Raw genomic sequence first — 11,591 nt, forward strand, 5'->3', positions numbered from 1 at the left:
CAGCATATTCTCTCATAGTTCTTAAATCCCTCCCACCTGCGTTATTTCCAAGAGTTACTACTTACCTTAGGGCTAGGGAATCTAGGGATATGGGTTCAAATCACACATGGTTGATGGTACGTATTACATATGTTAGGTATTATCACCATGTTTTTCTTTCCTTCATCGTAAGAGCGATTGTCTAGCAACTTACACATAACTTATAATACCTACAGCTCTACCACCACCACCACCACCACCACTATGCTTCCTTGGTAGGCAAAGCTGCATTGGTGTTGCTAACAGCCTGTGCAGACGAGGGACTTCTCCAACGATATACTGAAGTGGTTTACTAAGCCGAAATGGGATGACTCTGGGAATGATCACTTTGGCAACACCTGTAGATCTCTTATAAATAACGGGGATACTTTATTTATGTCCTGTATGTGTCTTATTCGATATATGTAATTTATATGACATCTATTATATCAACGCACCTAACTCCCCGCGGGGCAGTACCTCCTCTGCTAAACCTTTGATAAAGAAAATATGAATGGGTGGTAATTTAAACTACAACTCCGATCTTATGGTTATATTTTTTATGAAATAACAATCATTATTTTAAATTTGGCTTCATAGCCCGTTTCCATTTATTATTGTACAACAATCAATATGTACTAATTATCTAATATTTAATATAATAATAACACACACACACGCCATAGTTCTATCGAAATATACAACCAGTAGAAGTTAACAGAGCTCTGCTCTGAAGAAAAACCCTTACCTACTAAAAGTATTAGTACATTTTCTAAGTCAGTTAAATATAAATAATTTTATACAAGGGTCAATGGCTCAGACGCACGCTGCTCTTTGCGGTTAAATGTACTTAGAGTAAGGCACTAGTGAAAATTGAACTTGTAAACATCGCAATTATATATAGATTAATATAAGATAATGGATAGAAAGGCGGAACATTTACGAGGGATACTTTGCGATTTAAATTCCCAACAAAATATACAGGATATGGGGATTATACCATAGTAATAAAGGTATTGTAATCCAAATACGCACGAACTGTTCAAAATGATGAATGAACTGCCGGTTTCAATACTCTATATATGGATAGCTGATAGTTACTATCATAGTATCATACGATTTTGACGCATAAAAAGTTGCATTCTGTCAAAATCATATGAAAGTAATTATCAGCTATGGATAGTTATTGAAACTGGCAGTAAAAGATCCCACTTTCGATTACAATACCACTTTTCCAACAAGGTGTATTTAAAATGTATACAAAAATATATGTGTAAAATTGATTTGTAAATAAATTATAGATTCTTACTTATTTACAAGCAGAGATACGTACTGTAAAATTCGTTTAGTTTTTTGTGTTGCGGTATTATGCACCTACCTACTCCTTTCTTAAATATCATGCATTTAAATGCAAATATAATATAATTTTATGAATAACACTAGTGTTTGACTTAAATGTAAGATGATTGGACGGCACATCAAATTGTTTTGCCTTACGTTAATTTTGAGAAGAAAAATGAATGATAATGGAATGAATGAGATCAGATAAGTTATATTCATAGGAAACATGCTCGCGATAGTACCGTAGTGTAAATACTAGGTAGGTACTATGTAAGTATATAAAGTTTTGTACCGATTTAAAGTTAAATTATGGCTTAAATAGTCCGCATGAGTGTCCACGTGAGGCTGTGTGAGGTAGATAGTCACTAACGATAACAGCTGGTGCAGACAAGGGACTTTCGTGTTAGTGTACATTTCGTTATTCGACACAATTTAAAATTTATAAGAGATCCGTTATTTACTTTATCGACGGACAAAAGTCCCCGGAGGTCAATACAACGTCTGTGCAAGCCTTAAAAAATATCGCCTCAAACCATCACATACGTTTTAGGTGTGGAATTAATCTCCGGGCGGCTTTTATAAATATTGTCAGTGACAGCCACGCGTGGAGACAGAGCCGCGAGCGCCGAGCCAGAAACGATAATTTAGCACCAATATTCTACAAAAGCGAATAACTGTTTAGTTGTTCTCGTTTTAGAACACATTAATACTACTCAGTAACTGTTATACACGAGCACACTAAAGAGCCATTCAACATATTTCAAAGCATTCACATCGTTAATAATACCTACATTGTAAAACTTACTCTTACTTAATAAAATATATTATCTTAATTTTTCGTACTCTATATGTACAAATTGCAACTATATACATATATAGAAATAGCTTCTTATATTCACAAGATATTCTTCGTCAGTGCCATATAAATTGCTGGCAATAAAATATAGATTGACTAAGTTATATGCATAATAAAATTTTACAACAGAAAATACCACATTTACTTGTATTTGCAGTAAAGATCTTGTTACTAAAGACTTACGTTATTAATCACTGGTACACATTCAGCAAACGAGGCTACAAAAAAGAACCCGCTATAAAAATAAAGCAAAATCTGCGAAGTAGTACAATAACTATGTACCTACTGCACATGATACTGTGGAATGAAGCATGCAATAAAACAGCAAGCTTCTTTATAATGAACAGAGCATCTAAAGGTCTGTTAATTTATACATATAATAATCCATTTTTACCCATAAAAGTGGTCACGTAATTATTTTACATCTAGTTATTATAGCTAGTCTTTTAATAATAGAAATAACCTCCATTTTAAATATACTTTGTTAATAACAGCAATTTATTTACAATTACAATATCTTCCATTTATCATGATATCTCACACACTTATTTATGCATTATGCACTTAACAATTTGGTAGATTTAGCACAAGATTCTGAGCTTTGCTTATGATAGAAATTAAAAGCATGTCATAGGCGGTAACTAGTGTCGCTACCATCAATTAGCCAAGTATACAAATAATGATATTCCAAAAATATCATTGGGGTACATATCAGGATTTGAAGGTAAGTATTATTAAAAGTTTAATGACCATACTACCTAATACCCTGTAGCACAATAGTTTGTTGGTCTACAGTCACTGAACCTTTCCACATGTATATCTTCACTATCACTAACACATGCCAGTTATAACCTTATTGCTACACTTCAGCATATTTAATCCATTTCCTCTCGTCATACACATCGTAATCAGAGGACTAGTATCGCATCCACTCTACGATACATGAAACCTTCAGAAGGACACACATAAAGATTTACTCAGGAGCATTTCTTCGCACTGAAGCTTTATTTAATCCAATATCACTTCAAGCATAACTTTCTCAGTTACCCTCCGTGTGAATGGTACTTAGTCTGAGCGCCATCGGCGTCGCGGCTCGTGTGTCATATGGTGGAGGGGGGTGGCGGCATGGCCGCGGCGTCGTCTCAGCTGGCGGCCGCCCGGGGCCCGCGGCGCGCGGGGGGGCGGGGGGCGCAGGGCGCGGCGGGGGCGGGAGCGGGGGCGTCCTCCGCCTCCGCCACGGCCGCCACGCGCTGCTGGTCCAGTGAGAGCACGCGTAGGCTCGCAGAGTTGACTGAAAGTGGTGCGCCTTGCACTATTTCTATGTTGCCAGCGTTAGCCTGTGGAGAGTAAGATTGTTTGGTTAGACGACGCAGGGCTGTTGATGCCACTGTTTAATACATATAAATGGTTTTTGCGTTTAACTTTTAAATTCTCCTGCCAATAATACTGAGTGTTATTTTATACATACACATGTAATATATATTTTTTATATGTAATATTATTTTATATTATCCGTAAAACATACATATCCACTATACTTACAAGAAACAGCGTAGCCAGAAACAGCTTAGACACATCGAGCGGATCCTCAGCCGTATCCCTCAGCATGTCACTGAGCGGCGTGCTAGCTGGTTCCGTGGGCGGGGGCAAGGCCCGTAATACTCGGTCGGCCAACACTCTCACGTCGACTGCCTTTTGTTGTTCGGCGCGGGCCACCACGCCGGCACGCCACGCCGCCCAATCCGCGGCCGTGTCCATGGTTGTAGACTGTTGGGGTAGAGGGATGGTCAATATTTTAATGTAGAATGTGCCCGTATTATGATTTTTTCGGTGCTATAAAATATAATTAAATGAAAAAAAAATATAAAAAAAATCTCCCACTTCGAGCTATACCCTAAACAGGTAGACTGTATAACTATAGTATAGTGCGCTGCTTTGGCTATGAGAGGTCTATCTATGTCTTGCAGTGGACGATCATGGGCTGATGATGGTCATGATTAATGTCACGCTATATATCTTTCAACATCATACATTATGGCAAAGTATACACACAGCAACATCCACTCATCAACTTGTATAAAAAAACAAACTAACCGCAATAGTAGTAATAGCCGTATCGTCGACCCGGCTCGCGTCCGAGTCGCCCAGAGAGCTCTGTTCGAAGAAACCGTCGTCGTCGCTCTCTCGTGCGTCCGGACCGTCCACCGCCGTCGCCGACGCCTCTCGACGCGACCAGCCCATGAAGCCTGGAACATGAGGGGAGGAGATTAAGGATTTGTCATTGATAACGTGTAGGTAATTAATCATTAAATATAATTAATTAATAATACAGATTATTATGATAAGTAATACCTAAGAACAGAACATTCGGGATAAAAGGATCTACGATACAAAAAGAACGAAATTAAAATCAATCATATAGGCACGCAATGACAACGTAATTGTGTTTGAAGCCTCGTTTTTGTTTTATTTATGTTATTATAAATATAAAATGTTATCTTCAGCAGCAGACAGCAAATAAAAGTAGGCAAATTTGTTTAACATACAATACTGCATGCCGAATATGTAACAACAGTAGAAAATTATACTTACAGACAATTTCGAAGTCAAAGCCTCGGAAAGCTACAGAACACACAAAACTGATAGTAAAATTTCGTTTCGTTTCAGTTTTGTGATTTACAATACTAATTATAAAATCCTATTTGGAGACCCATTCATTGAGAATATATCCTCTTACCAACGGCTTTGAGTTCCAAGACAAGTCAGTGTTCACATAACGATGAGGAATTTGTTATGCATGGATCATCAAGTGTTGGTTTACGATTTTAATGCACCAAGATTTTTTTCAACTTTATATTACTAGCCTGGACCGGGCAAGACTACCTCCATACAAATCACCAGCCTATGCTCAACGTACATATGCACAATATATTATTACGTACCATCTTCGTCTGGCTGTAGTTCTCTAAGTCGTTGTCTCGTGGCGAGTATTTCCTCTCGTCGAGCTTGCACTATAGAACTGACCCACCGCGGCGGGAGGGAGAAGTCTTGGAGTGTGCAGAGCGCGCGGCGACCCTCTGTGGAAGGGAATAGAGGTTAATTTTGGAGTTACGGACGGTGAGTTATAGGATAGTGGGATTTAATGCATAAACATAAAGCAATGAAAAATGCATAAAGATTTAATTTAGGAATCGGGAAGAATAACCCTGCAATTTTGGTGCTTCACTCAGTGTACTAACCGCACCATCCGGCATTAATTTGGCAATAGTAGTACACTAAAATAGAAAGAAGCTTACTTTTATTAATCGTCATCTTGACGCAACCAACAAAAGCGATGACCTCGGCCGGTTGATTTCTTTTCCGTCTCTTCGAAGGAGGTGGCATGTTTTCCGTTTCATCCCTTTCTAACATTTGTAGCTCTCCTTCGCTCATGGCCGGGATTGGTGTAGAGGCGCAGGGGGGCGGAGACATTTCCTCGCACATGATTGGCGGAAGCATCGGCGGCGGTGTGGAAGGGGGCGGGGGGGCTACTGCCTCGATGGCAGCTTGCAACTCTTGTAAGGGTACCGGTCGTACTGATTGCGACATGCCATCGGCTAAGTTCTTCAAGCCTTCTATTAGGAACCCATTCTGTGGAGTGATGATGCTGTTATTGATTATTTGTACGTTATTTTTATAATAGACCTATAAATTGTTAGGGTGTGTAAAACAATGGTCTAAGGGTGCAAGAAAGGGGCTTCTCTGAGTGAGGTTTCAACTGAGCCTTAAATACGTCTAGCGCATTCTGGGCCCTGCTCACTGACTATTCATTAAACCACAGTGAAAAATGCTTGGCCAGCTCTATTCGTTGTAACTGGCATTTGGCCTTTTACGCTATTAAAAAAACAGACATGCCTTCAAGAAAATTTCTTATTGGTTTTGAGCTGCTGCACATTTATGTATGTATTCTTATTTATTACTCACATGTAACCTCCACGTGACGTGGAAGTCCTGCAGCAGGCCGATGGGCTCCCCGTTGTAGTCGGTGAGCGGGCAGTCGCGTGAAGTCATCACTCGCGGCTCCAGCTCCAGGTATAATCTGTGGAACGGGAAGTTACAAGTTTAAATATGTGATTAACCTTCTGTTTCTTGAGCTATGCTATATTTGATAAACCATACCATCTGGGTTGTTTTATTTTTATTTGTGGGCAATCTATGCTATTACTCCACAGATAGTTTTGTCTTCGTGGGACCTTCACCATGGTCTTACTACTATACCTAACGTCCAACCTGCATCCTCAACTGAACATGTAAGGAACCCATTACCTTGATTTTATTATCCATCCTTTCTACCTTTCCCAGGTCACCAATGCAGCAACCTAGAGAATTCTAATGCATTTATTGGTATTCTGTATGTCTACAACAATAAAGGTGTTTTTCCTACCTAGGTAGAGTGGGCGGTGGCCGCGCGATATCTGCTTTCCTGGTGGCACTAGACTCTGGAGTGAGCTCCGGAGGCTCGAAGTTGTCTAACGACGCAGATACCTTCCAGTGCCAGAGTAGGTATATTGCGCGCTCTCTCTCGAACCCACGTTATTTGATCATTGTTATAGAGAGAGGGAGAGAGAGAGAGAGAGAGAGAGAGAGAGAGAGAGAGAGAGAGAGAGAGAGATACGGACCTAGGTAGAGTGGGCGGTGGCCTCGCCGTGTCTGCCTCCCGTGTAGCGCTAGAAGCTGGCGTAAGCTCCAGAGGCTCGAAGTTGGCGACAGACGTGGATACTTTGCGGCGGCGACGCGAGCCCGCCGGCGTGGAGACTTCTTCTGAGGTTGATGGCTCATCACTGGGAAACATTAAGAATAATGCTATACGTATTGACGATCAAATGTTGTAGTGGTTAGTGACCCCGACTGCTATGCCGAAGGTCACGGGTTCGATTCCCGGCCGGGACAGATATTTGTACTTGGGTCTTGTACAATATAATAAATTATGTATGTGTGAAGAAACATTAACATTCAAGTTTTATGTGATGTTATCATTAACAATATGACCTACACATACATTGCACATACCTAAAGTGTACATATTGGTTTATACCTAATGATTAAACTAGTCATCTGTCGCGAACGGCGATTCCAATTATTGGATGCTAGGCAAAAAACATCCTATTTATAGATCACCACACCACGCCCACATGCTATCAGAAATCACACGCAAAATCAATAAAATTATGAATCGTTTAAACTTCGGTTTTTTTAATTACTAGAATTATTTATAATAAATGTTATGTAACAGGTACCGTTTATAGTCTAATGCATTACATTGTATAGTTTAATGCATAATTCAACGTACCTTCAAAACTTACACATAATATAAAACAGAAGTTTTGCACAATGCATAAAATAATCATTCAAGTATTACTCCTACAGACAATAATTACACAGGTGATCAGTGATATTTAGTGCAATGAACTGTATTACATTATATGTATTATTTACTTTTCCGCCTTTATACAACTCAAACAGCACACAATTATCTGTTGTTAATTTAAAACTAGAACAGTTTTTATTGAATAAACTGTTGTCTGACTCAGTTAAAGGTTTTGGTATGTTTTTTTTATAGGTATAAGTGTCATACTACTGAAACTACTTGCTTCAGTTTACTTAATAATTTGCAGGAAAATACAGTTAAAATTGTTTATCTAAACTGATATCATGTACAGTTTAATCTCTAGAAAGAAAGAAATGTTGTCCATTTACTTACGGGTTTGACTGTCTTTGTGTGCAATAAAAGAAAAATACAATTGATTAATTATCAGATAAATTTACACGGAAACTAACCAAACTTGTCTTTGATAGGTTTACAGAGATCACTAACAATCAGGCATGCAGGATGTTACTGCAACATCAAACAAAACTTGTCCATTTATATTTCCCTTTCAGAGACCATCTTACTTTCCAACTTTTGACAAATAGGATTCAGGAGAATGGGTAAAAATACATAATTTTATGTATTGTCATTGTAATCAATGTATGACACAGGTGCATTCCATTCCTTGGTTGGCATAGGCTCATAAGTCTAGCAGGTTACAGTATATTGTTACCACACTATATTATTAGCTTTGATATTCTCTTTTATCATACATAACAAGATCAAATCTCAAATACTCACTGTGTATGTGTCTGCAGAGAGTCACTGACACTAAGCACATGTTGGTAGAGGAAGTCGACCTTGCGTCCATAGATGCAGGCGGACTGCTGCAGTAGCAGGGCGAGCTCGGCATAGTTTGGTGCACCGTGGGTGCTGAGGCCTCCGTCTTCCTCCTCTAGTGCGTGTAGACCCGCCTCCGTCAGGTACTCCTCCAATAACTGGCCAGCGAGGACAAATATTCTTAATAATTTGTTTCTTTCTAGTAAAAATAGTTTGTGTTGAAGTTTATTAAGTATTTGTTTCTGAGTGTGTGACCTTTTATAAGATCTTAAGTGATAAAATACAAAGGTTTATAATTAAATAGAGGTAGTGGTTGTATTAAATGAAATGGCTATGCTTACTGTGTACTGAGGTTTTACAGTACTTTTTTATTGCCAATCTCCACTCAGTTAAGTCAGTAGGAAGCAAGGTTATAACCAATTTATTTAAACAGTGAATAAATTAAACAAATAATGGACTTTGTATGCATATTCTTTCACATGAAAATTCACTCTTCCTATTCATTTTAGAACTTGGGCTTTGGTTTTGTTTCAATAATTTAAATAAAATATAAAAGCTACATACAGGTTACAAGTGTTTTGTATTTGTCTGTGGAAAAGAGCCTCTTGCAACGTTATCTTCCAAAGATAAACAAACCTTGTTATGTAAAATTTCTGAAACTAACTTACCGCAGCTACTGTCTTGCAAATTGGAATACTTGTTTATTTAAGCATTTTGTGTTTCCTACTATTGTTTCACTATGTTAGCTATGCATTTCATGCCCTTATGTCTGTTTAGGGGGGATGTAAACAGAGTTATGTCAACAAGGAAGTTGTCATTTTCGGGAGGGGGGTTAGTGGAGGGGCAGTTTCAAGGCTCTAGGTGGCAAAATTTAAGTACCAGGCGCCCAGGAAAGGCTGGGAGGTGGTGTATAGCAGCTGCAACATGCATGCGAGGACTCACCGCGCTCAGGTCGGTGTCGAAGCTCCGTCGCGCGTCGCTGATGGGCTTCATCAGCTCCGCGACAATTTCTTCCAGCCGTTGTGAATTCATGCTCCAACGTTTTTCCCGCCGTGAAATTAGATCCCTGAAAACAGCGTGCCTCCATTGATGATAACATTACTGAAAAGCGACGCTGGGAGCGCAGGCATCGGTGGCGCGAAACCTTCTGTCAACGACCCCGTTTTGATTTCGGAAAATGCATTGCGAAATTACCACGGCCACAAGGCCTATAAAGTTTGCACAAGTTAAGTAAATATACCTTGGCGTCTCATCGAAGTCGGCGTCCATTTTATATTCATAAAATCCGATTAGGAAGAACGTAATAACAACGGTGGCCATTTATTTATGTTTTGGAAAGGAGACATTCCCGCTCGCTGTCAAACAAAACAACGCTGTGCGCGCGCATGTTCGTTCGCATTCGTCGACTGTTTTGTCTATGGTTTACGAAGAAAAACTTTTTACATTTATGTTATCGCGTAAAATAAAATAAAACATTAAAATGTAATAATTATATTAAAATGATTGCATAATTTTGGAAATAATACCTCCCTGAAAAAGATTATTTCAAAATGTGTTGACTGTTCCATCCTCAGAATAATAATGGCACATGGCATCTTTAACAACGATTCATTCATTCAATCCTTTTTGGTAAGCAGGCAAGGAACATAAAACTTAATAGACTACTTCTTTAAAGGACTTTATTACTGAGCCAGAGCTACAGCCTGGCAAATAAGAGCAAAATACGGAAATAGGAGTTAACAAAATTAACTCCCGCGCTACTCAAGTTTGATAGACGCGGTGCTACACGCGCAGTAATAAATTACACACATGCAGTAACGTGACTTTTATATTGAAATTCCAGTGTTTGCAGTTGAAGCGCGGACTTTATATAGTTAAACTAGAAACGCTTTCTGCAAGCTTGATGATATCAGACCTCAGAATAATAATGGTCTCTCGACTCTCCCGCTCCAGGAACAAATTATAGGGACTTTATCGTAAATCCATAAAACACCTTAACCAAATTAAAGTTTTGACGTGTTCAAATTAAAATTTGTAGCTTCGGAATCGCTACAGCTAAGACTACATTATGGATAAAGATAATACATCGTCTTTGAATGAGAAGAATTGAACAAATCTATAGTCTAGATTCTAGCTTCATGATTTAATAATTATCAGGAACATTTATATCCCATTCCAAAGAGAAAGACATTTGATACAAAAAAACTACCCTTCATCAAATGGAATAAGGGTTCTGTCAGATGTCTTTCCCTGTGGAATGGGATATAGGAAAGTAGGCAAGCTATAACAGTAAAGAAAAATCGTGAAAATCTATGAACTTTACAGAGTTAAAACTTCCTTCTTTTTATTGCGAAAATAAGGGCTAAAATATTATTTGTATTTACAAAGTTTAAACATTCAAGACAAAATTAAAATAAACTTAGCAATATTTTTTAATTTTTGATAGCGTTGCTAGCAGGTTTCCCTGTGGTTGCTATGACTCCTACTATCAGGGCCGTGATGGTGAATCCTTGTGCAACAATTCGCAGCCTCATCATCTGCTGTGACATCTTCCTCCTGCCTTGTCTGAAGTTCCAGAGACCATAAGACAGTGCTCCCGTAGTCAAAAGACAACCTGAAATGTATTATGCAGTTAATATAATAAAATTATATGTTCAAACCAGATATTTTCATTTCTTATGTTTACCATAAAGGCTGAAATGATGATGATGATGATAACAAACAGAAGACCAATGATTATAAGCAAAAGTGGGTACAATCAGAACAGAATTTCAATATTATGCGGAGTCATCTCACTTTTGAAATAAATAACATAAGACTAATCTTAAGATAAATGCTTAAATTCAATAGACGAATGTAGTTTTACCTAAAGGAACAAATGGGTTTTCATAGAACTTCCTGGCGAATTTGTCACTGGTAGACTCAGTTTGAGGGCCATCTCCTCCCATATCTTTGCGGAGCTGCACCCAGTCCAAGTCTGTCGGAGGTGGCTCGATCGACATCTTGAAGATATTAAGACTTTTCCCTTTTACGACTTAGCTACCGGGCACTATAGGTACTTTATTATTTATTTTTGTGATTGTGTAATGCAATGTCGAGTGAACGTTGACATTAGTCATTAGAACTTGACAGCTGACAGTTAAAATATTTTTTTTACATCTGGCAATCATAAAGAATCGATTATTTCTC

At 38.5% G+C, this 11,591-nt stretch overlaps 2 protein-coding genes across 3 annotated transcripts; both read right to left on the bottom strand.

Moving 5' to 3' along the window:
- Positions 1–556: 556 nt before the first annotated feature.
- Positions 557–9,780, bottom strand: LOC105382858 (condensin-2 complex subunit H2). Of its 2 annotated transcripts, XM_048629521.1 has the most exons (11): positions 9,643–9,780; positions 9,345–9,468; positions 8,364–8,560; positions 7,956–7,967; positions 6,874–7,035; positions 6,179–6,293; positions 5,512–5,845; positions 5,158–5,292; positions 4,310–4,461; positions 3,758–3,982; positions 557–3,552 (listed from the first exon to the last, which is right to left on the bottom strand). In XM_048629521.1, the coding sequence occupies exons 1-11, from the start codon at positions 9,720–9,722 to the stop codon at positions 3,358–3,360; spliced, it is 1,731 nt and encodes a 576-aa protein (XP_048485478.1). In that variant the 5' UTR covers positions 9,723–9,780; the 3' UTR covers positions 557–3,357. The 2 variants fall into 2 exon arrangements, with proteins under 2 accessions (XP_048485478.1, XP_048485479.1); XM_048629522.1 differs by lacking the exon at positions 7,956–7,967 and having other exon boundaries at positions 9,643–9,779.
- Positions 9,781–10,711: 931 nt separating this feature from the next.
- LOC105382822 (HIG1 domain family member 2A, mitochondrial) lies at positions 10,712–11,527 on the bottom strand. The gene is made up of 2 exons (XM_011552771.3): positions 11,269–11,527; positions 10,712–11,016 (listed from the first exon to the last, which is right to left on the bottom strand). The coding sequence occupies exons 1-2, from the start codon at positions 11,402–11,404 to the stop codon at positions 10,835–10,837; spliced, it is 318 nt and encodes a 105-aa protein (XP_011551073.1). The 5' UTR covers positions 11,405–11,527; the 3' UTR covers positions 10,712–10,834.
- Between the last annotated feature and the right edge of the window lie 64 nt (positions 11,528–11,591).

This window comes from Plutella xylostella, chromosome 23 (assembly GCF_932276165.1).
Source record: "Plutella xylostella chromosome 23, ilPluXylo3.1, whole genome shotgun sequence".
Lineage (NCBI taxonomy): Eukaryota > Metazoa > Arthropoda > Insecta > Lepidoptera > Plutellidae > Plutella > Plutella xylostella.

Coding starts and splice junctions, on each gene's coding strand:
- LOC105382858 (XM_048629521.1), bottom strand. CDS start 9,722: ATGGCCACCGTTGTTATTACGTTCTTCCTAATCGGATTTTATGAATAT. Junction 5,293..5,511: donor CAAGATGACGATTAATAAAA/GTAAGCTTCTTT, acceptor TCCCTTCCACAG/AGGGTCGCCGCGCGCTCTGC. Junction 3,553..3,757: donor TTCTGGCTACGCTGTTTCTT/GTAAGTATAGTG, acceptor TACTCTCCACAG/GCTAACGCTGGCAACATAGA.
- LOC105382822 (XM_011552771.3), bottom strand. CDS start 11,404: ATGTCGATCGAGCCACCTCCGACAGACTTGGACTGGGTGCAGCTCCGC. Junction 11,017..11,268: donor AAACCCATTTGTTCCTTTAG/GTAAAACTACAT, acceptor AATACATTTCAG/GTTGTCTTTTGACTACGGGA.